The following is an 8,207-nucleotide window of genomic DNA, read 5'->3' on the forward strand; positions in this document are numbered from 1 at the left end:
TTAATTATGTGGGAATGTACTTTTCTTCGTTCTCTATGTTATATCTTGTTGTACATACCTGTAGTCATTCATAATAAAACCTTTAGCCAATATTCATCTTTGTATTTTCTCTCTCCTGTTTTTTGTGTTCATCTTGATCGAGTGTGTGCGTTGTTGAGCGATTCTAACAATTAGTATTAGAGCTAACTGATATCGATCCTAACATCATATACAAATTACCTCTCTAGAAAGAGAGAGAGTGGGGTTTAGTTGTTTTAAGTTTCGAAATCAATTTGTCATGACTCAATTTTTCAAAGACAAAGACCAAAAGCAAATAAATAAAAGATAAAAATATGGTAAAATTAAATTTAAATTTAAGATCAACAAATAGCACCACATTTAAATATCAAATGAAATCCAATTACATGACGATGGTATTCAAATTTATCATTCGGTGAAACGAGTTTGAAGAGACTCAAAATACAAAAAAGGGCTAATGCTCCAGAATGACCGCTTTGTGACTATACAACTCTCAAATGTTCCCTTACCCCAACTGGTAGCCTACAGACACCTAAAAAAAAAAAGAGAAAAGGGGTTAGCAGAAAAATATTCAAAAAATATTCAGTAAGTTTGCACGAGCTCTTTTTTGGGCTCTAAGAAGTTTGGGTTCAGTCCAAGAATTCCCTCGACTTTTACAATGTATGATAGTGACACCTAACATGAGCTAAACAAGAAATTTATTTATACTTACAGCAGTTCCTCGTGTTATCTACTTATGTAGTCCCTCGTCCCCTGAGTTTATTCTACATAGTTGTAGTTTCTCATGTTATCTACTTATGTAGTCCGTTGTTCTCTCTTAAGGCTGGTTTATTCTATACGTAGTAGTGGTTCCTCATGTTATCTACTTATATAGTCCCTTTTCTGCTCTCAAGGTGGGTTATATTCCACAGACAATAATGGTTTCTCATGTTATTTACTTATATAGTCCCCGATCCCCTTTCAAGGCGGCTTTTATTCTAAACATTCATGCAAACTCAACGGGGTGATGACATTCATCAAACACTCAGTGCATAGATCACCCTTTCTTACACAGTCCAAAACATTAAAATAGTCAAGCAACTTAAATTCTCATCCTATGAGTATTTTAGTAATCTTCCATAACACACATATCATTCTCTACCAAATTGCCCATTCCGAGCCCTTATCATACATATTCTAACCACTTAATGTGAGATAAGTTTGCATGCTAGCTCATCCTATCGATCCCTATAAGTACTACTTAAGAAAAGTTCAAGTGGCTACTTATATGGATGATGCGTGTCTTTTCGAGCATGCTTTTTCATGTGTTAGGAGCTCCAAATTTTCTAAGATTTCCCTAGTTCAAGTCATAACAGGGTAGTATCGAAACCAAGATGAAAAATATTCAAACGGAGGTAGAACAAGGCAAAATGGGTCTTACATGTGCATGGCTCATACCCGAGTATGACACGTCTCTAGAAGTGAAGTCACGCTAATAATCCAGGTTGGGTTGAGGCATGGGTGATTGATTCGGGTTGCTAGTTCAGGTCATAGGCACAGGCGGAGTAAATGCGGTCTCGAGTTGATAGGTCGGATTGGATCGTCTTCTAACATCTTGATCTAACGGTGGAGATATGTTTGAATAAATAATCAAGTTCACGTGGAATTGGGTTTGATCTACTCCATAAAAATAAAATATCACAATCTAATGATAAAAATATGTAGACCATAGATTCTTTCTCTTCAAACTGTTTTAACTGTTTGGTCCGAGTGATGCATTCTTTCATTTATAGTTCCCCAACTCGATTATCTTTGTTCAAGAGAGCAACCCAACCGCTTGAATTTTAGGTCGGGTCGGGTCGAGTCGAATTCACAAGGTATAAAACACCATTCTCTCCCAAAAACCCCAATTCATTCATTTCTCAATCGATGGGCTGAATAACACAAGAGAAGCAAGTTTAGCAACAACAAAATTTTGCAGAACTATATAGCCTTGAGGTTGACGGCTGAACTGAAGAGGCGTGGAGATGATGGTTAGCAAAGAGCTAGGCAACGTCGAAGATGACGGGCAACGCAACGACGACTAGCACAGCGATGGAGCGATGACAATTATCGGCCCTCGAACTCCACACGTTCACGCTCCAATAATTCTTCTGTCTTGATGTTCAACATATTCAATTCAACATATTTTCCGACACACAACACAACAGGTTTCTAAAACATTGAAATTTGTAAAAACTAATGTTTTGCTGCTTTGTCTACCCAACCCTTTGTCTAATATTAAAACTCCTATTGCTCCTCCGTTGTAGGATGAACCATTCATTGCACATNTGCTGCTTTGTCTACCCAACCCTTTGTCTAATATTAAAACTCCTATTGCTCCTCCGTTGTAGGATGAACCATTCATTGCCAACATGAGATTAGCAGCTACCCAACTCCATCTGAGATAACAAACATGAACATCTCTTCCAATTATATGAATAACAAATGTCAAATAAACTTCAAAACTATTACAAACACACCCAAACAGATATAACAAAATTATCGAGGATTATAGGGAGGAATAACCCATATTGGCTAATTAAAGGAATGATTATAAGTTTATAGGTAAGGAACACTATCAATATTTTGGAAAAACTAAAACCAAAATCAAAGTCGTGAGAAATTTTGCTTAGAATGGATAATATCATACCATATTAGAGTGTCGTGGTTCCTAACATGCTATTGGAGTTGATTAAGGGGAGATTGTTCGAGGGCTCCAGAGGTCTCAGGCTCTATGGTGTACTTTGTTCGAGGGAAAGATTAAGTCACGAGAGTTTTTGCTCAGAGTAGAAAATATCATGCTATTGTGGAGGGTCGTGGTTCCTAACATAGTGGGAGAGTCATGTCCTTAACTTAGTTATGTTAATAGAATCCTCTAGTTTTGAACAAAGAAGTTGTGAGTCTTAAAGGTGTAGTCTAAAGTGACTCAAGTGTCAAATAAAAGATACGAGTACTCTAGAGAAGGAGTCGAGTCTCCATTAAGGGAAGGTTGTTTGAAGGCTTCAGAGACTTCACGGGAGGCTCTATAGTGTACTTTATTGGAATGGAGGATGTTGAGGATTATTGGGAGTAATAGTCTCATATTGGCTTATTAAAGAAAAAATCGTGAGATTTTAAGTAAAGAACATCATTTTCATTGAATGAGAGTGCTTAGGAAAACAAAAAAAAACATATCGACCACTCAATCTTCTTATTAAAAATGAAGTTTGGCATATTATGTTTCTTTTAAGTCATGAGCTTCTTTCTTTGCATTTTTTGTGTTTAGATTTGCATGCTAGAGTCTTTCAAGTAGTCTTGATTAAGCTATTTTGTGGAGTAATTCGAATCACGAGTTTAAAAATGAATTTCCTTTACTATTGATCTTGATCATAAAGGTAATCCATTCCAAAACTTTCTCTTGTGTTGATTCCTTATCGTTTTTGGTGTTTCTGGATAATTTAGATCTAGAGGTTTCTTTCTTCTATTTCATCAAATCCCAATAATTTCTTAACATACATGCTAGAGTATTTTAAGAAATACTGATTAAGCAACCCCACTATTGGAGTCGGGAAATGCATACACAAGTAGTGATGGTAGGACTTATCCTTTCATAAAGACATTTCATGGCCTTCAATTCTGCTCTCTAGGCTGGGCTAAAATTAGATGTGTAGTACTTCTCTACACACGGCTCATGTACGCGCACATGGACCCACTAGGCAAGTGTATACATACCTCTTGAGCCTACCTTTCACCTAGCGCATGCTCATGTTGTATTTAGATATCATCGTGTACATAGATATCGTAATGTACACGCCCGTATTCATCATAACGAAAATTATCCTGATGCACGTGAACATACAAGATGCATGAGGTCCCCATAGCTCAAAATCATGACATAAATGTATGATGCATGTCGTACATTTGCTCTTTCATAAACAAAACTTTCATGAGTATATTTGTGGTGTATAAGTGTTTCATAGTCCTGAAGTAATCATGCTAACATAGTGTGCATGGTGTCACAACCATACTATGAAAAGTGTCACAATCGCGGTTTCTAGGTAGCGGATTTGGTGATTGTGCAGCACCCACTCTCTGCACTGAGTGAGTTAAGCCTACTTCGAGTTACGTTGCCTACGGTCGGGCAATGTGAATACAAGCCTACTTCGAGGTTTTGAAAAAAGAGTTTTGAAAGAGAGAGAGAGAAAGAGAGGTGTTATATAGCATGTAAGCAAAAATGCAACAACAACAGCTTAAACAATATATAACTATTTCGGGTATGGAGAATCTGACAACTAGTCGCATCCCCTACAGTACATTTTAAGGCATTTCGATGTTTACCAGGCGTAGCCATGACATCGCCAAAATGTCATACTCTTAAAGAAAACAAGAAAGAAATAATACAACATGAAAGCGTCGCCAAAATGCCATACTCTTAAAGAAAACAAGAAAGAAATAATACAACATGAAAGCGGTAAAAGAAAGCAATAAAGTAGTACAAGGCAAAGGTTTCGGCGTGTCACGGGCATGCGGCCATGGGCGACATGCCTTGGACAAGCATGACTATGACAAAAAGAGTAGGTTGTGACCCTCATGTAATGACAAGCAAAGGAGTGACCCTCAACTGGCGCCCATCTGGCCACGAGAGAGCCAAGATAGACAAGTGTCATAATGCAACTAAGGAGGATGGTGCATCATCTAACACACAAAGAGATGTGCAAAAGCTCCTCGATTTGTCACCATGCTCGATACCCTCCCAGTCACCTTGTGCCTGTATATTAACACGCATCTGTATCGAACTTGCTTTGTAGTTACTCTTCGTGAGTAACGGTATTGGAGCATTACACTCCCCTCCTTTCAACTCTTTATCATTGTTACATCTCCTCTGAAGACTTTTTGTGGTGACGATATTTTGTTCGGCATCCTACCTCTCATACCATATGTTGGCTTTGATTCTTTATTGAAATACACCAAAACAAATAATTGAAACAAAAATAACAACTCGAGGGGAGAATATATTTTCTAAACTTTATCTATTAACAACGAGGACACTTCTCTTAAACAAAACACTTCCTATTCAATGGTTGAAATATTACTCGTAATCAATTCATTTAATAAAATCAACGCGCTAAATCAATCCCTAAAACATTAAAATTATGGGATTTGGCCGACCATGTTCATACAATAATTACAAACGTCTAGACTAAAGTTCATAATTTTGAATGGGTTAAATTACAAGTTTAGTAATAAATTTTGAGATTTGCGTTTTTTTTTTAATGAGAACAGAGATTGAAATATGAAGTGGGGACGAAAAAACAAAAGACTTCCTTGTCCCTGTTCTATCTCGTCGACATCTCTCGTTCTTAATAGCTACATGATCATTTTAGAGCGATTCTCATCTATTAGGGTAGGTAAGATTGCAAATCGAATAAAGTTGAAGGTAAAAACGCGTCGACTATTAAACAATATTTTGTAAAACAAAAATACATTATGTAGAAAAAAAATAAAGTAATTTTTACAATAGAATATAAGCAATGATATGAACATCAATGTAATCTCTGTCTCTTCGTAGACTGAAACTGAGACCCAAAACTGTAAGAATCAGAGAAATTCATCATAGAATTCGAACATATTCTTGGACTATTATTAATCAAAACAGGCGGAGGAACAACCTTCAACGACTGCACCGGCGGCGGATTCCGCCACCGAGGTAGCGGCCCCGCCACAAGCAGCGTCTGAAGCAACGGCCCTGCCTCCATCACAGCCTGCAACAACCTCCCCTTCTCCGGCAGCTTCTTCCCCTTCACAAAATTCTCAATCACCGGATCCCCAACGCTCGAGAAATCCGGCGACGAAACGGCGGCGTCGGAGCCGCCGCCGGAGAGGCTATTGGACTCAGTAATGCCGGAATTTGCTTTATTCAACACTTTCTGAAGCTGATTCTTTGCTTCGTCTCTTTCTTTATAAGCAATTTGAAGAAGATTGAAGAGATTCTTTAGATTCTGTTTGTTTTCTGTCATTTCTTGATTGGCCGCCATTTTTACTGATTCGAGCTCAATTGTTGTGTAGAGAAGCCTCTGTTTTAGCTCATCAATGCCCTGTAGATTCAGATCAAAGAAAACCCAGATGAAAAAAACTTGTTTTTGTTTCGAATTTGTTCGAACCCATGAACGAAAATGCAATTTAGAGACGAAAAATAGAGAGAAAAAGATGGGAAGAACCTCTTGGTAGCTCCAGAGATAGCCCAAATCTTCCATTGATGAATGCTTGAAGGAGAAATTGAAGAATGGGGAATTCTGGAATTTTCATTCATTTATAGAGCAACAAAATTAAAACATAATTATTTATTTATTTATTTATTTATAATAATCAAAGCATTTCCCTTTTTCTTGCATTTTTGTCTCATACTCAAATGGAAACAAAATTAAATAATTAATTAAAATTCGGCTGCAATTTCCTTTTTTTTTTTCCTTATCCTATATGAATATTTAACGGCTACTTTTTCCAGTTGAGTAAATTTTTTTTTTTTTTTCGGTAAATGGGTGACGCGGATTCGNCTACTTTTTTCCAGTTGAGTAAATTTTTTTTTATTTTTATTTTCGGTAAATGAGTGACGCGGATTCAGGGGTGGTGAAATTACGGAAATACCCTTACAAGAGTCAAAATTTCTAGGGTTGGGGGGGTGATTGCAAATGATAAGGGTATGGTTGTGTTAATTGGACAATTTTCAACGCCTTTTCATGATTTATTTATTTATTTATTTTTGGAATTTTATATCTTTAATGATTTTTTTTTCTTTTTTTTAATTTTTTTTTGTTTAAATAATTTTTGTACTTAAAATTAGTATTAAAATATTTTTATGTTTTGCTATAATTACTCTGTAAAATAGATTACTTATAAAAGTCAACTATGGAAGAACTTTTAGTAAACACACAAATAAAATATTATTATTAAAAATAAAAAAATTATTCAACCAAAATATATTTTATTTAATGTTTTTAAATAACATTTTGATTTCTTAATGTTTAAAAATACTCTCGATGATTAGCGTGGTTTTCTAACCTCGAGAGGTTCTGTTAGAAATATTTTGGGATTCAATCGTTTGATCTTTTAAGTTCATCACGTTTTACTTAAAGTTTTGATGTTGATAAAAGAAATGAAATGATGAATTGATGACGTTTTAGAGATTGAGAAACGGAAGAAAGAGATTAAGAGCGTATTGAAGAGCTGAGGAAAAAACGTATGAGAAATATAAAAATTTTAAGTTATAGATTGGAACAAAAGAGAAAAGTAATCTATAAGAGGTAGATAAACTCTTTCGAGTTTTTCAAAACATTTTAAAAAAATTAAATTAATAAAAATATTCTTATATTTTGTATTTTGTCTCAAAATGTTTCAATAATATCTTTATATTAAAAAAAATCCTCAATAAATATTTTGTTTTAAAAATATCTTTAAATATTTAATAATATTTCAAAAAATACCTTTAAATTTTAAAATATTACTAATATCGGTTAACTTTTTAAAAAAAAAAATTAAAAATATTTTTACTGTTAGTGCTCTATTTAAAAAATACCAGTGAAAATATTCAAACCATTAATATATGAACGAAACCGTTTATTTATATCTCATAAATTATTTTAAATTTTTTAATGTTATTTTTAAAAGCTCGAAAATGTAAAAAAAAAATAAAAAATAAAAAAATTATTTTTGGAGTTTAAAAAAAATTAAATGTGTTCCCTTAATTAATTAATTTTTTTTTCCTTAAAACAAACGCCCCTTAAACGTGGTTGGACTATTTGAAATACTTTTATAAAGTTTAGTTGAAATTTCAAAAAATTAAAAAACTTTAATCATTTTATTTATTTATGTACTCTTCCTTTTAAGGTATCAAGCTGTTAGACGAACACGACTCTCCACAATGGTATGATATTGTCCACTTTAAGCTTAAGCTCTCATGGTTTTGCTTTGAGTAACGCCTCATACGAATGAAGTTAGTATTCCTCACTTATAAACCCATGATCATTCCCTAAATTAGCCAATGTGGAACCTTCATCATCCAACAGAAGCTATATTCTAATTCTCCAAAATCCAATTAACCACGTTTAAAAAATATATCAAATTTACACCTTTCATGTTTTTTTTTTTTTTTTTTTTTTTTTTTTTTTTTTTTTTTTTTTTTTTTTTTTTTT

The 8,207-nt window shown here is 34.3% G+C and overlaps 1 protein-coding gene across 1 annotated transcript; it reads right to left on the reverse strand.

The window, feature by feature from the left end:
* Positions 1-5,478: 5,478 nt before the first annotated feature.
* Positions 5,479-6,316, reverse strand: LOC111783453. The gene is made up of 2 exons (XM_023664382.1): positions 6,237-6,316; positions 5,479-6,113 (listed from the first exon to the last, which is right to left on the reverse strand). The coding sequence occupies exons 1-2, from the start codon at positions 6,270-6,272 to the stop codon at positions 5,562-5,564; spliced, it is 588 nt and encodes a 195-aa protein (XP_023520150.1). The 5' UTR covers positions 6,273-6,316; the 3' UTR covers positions 5,479-5,561.
* Positions 6,317-8,207: the final 1,891 nt, after the last annotated feature.

Source organism: Cucurbita pepo, chromosome LG20 (assembly GCF_002806865.2).
Source record: "Cucurbita pepo subsp. pepo cultivar mu-cu-16 chromosome LG20, ASM280686v2, whole genome shotgun sequence".
NCBI lineage: Eukaryota > Viridiplantae > Streptophyta > Magnoliopsida > Cucurbitales > Cucurbitaceae > Cucurbita > Cucurbita pepo.

Excerpts from the sequence above, each read along its gene's own strand:
- LOC111783453 (XM_023664382.1), bottom strand. The coding sequence starts at position 6,272 with ATGGAAGATTTGGGCTATCTCTGGAGCTACCAAGAG. Across the intron at positions 6,114-6,236 it reads ATCTCTGGAGCTACCAAGAG|GGCATTGATGAGCTAAAACA; the intron begins GTTCTTCCCATC and ends CTGAATCTACAG.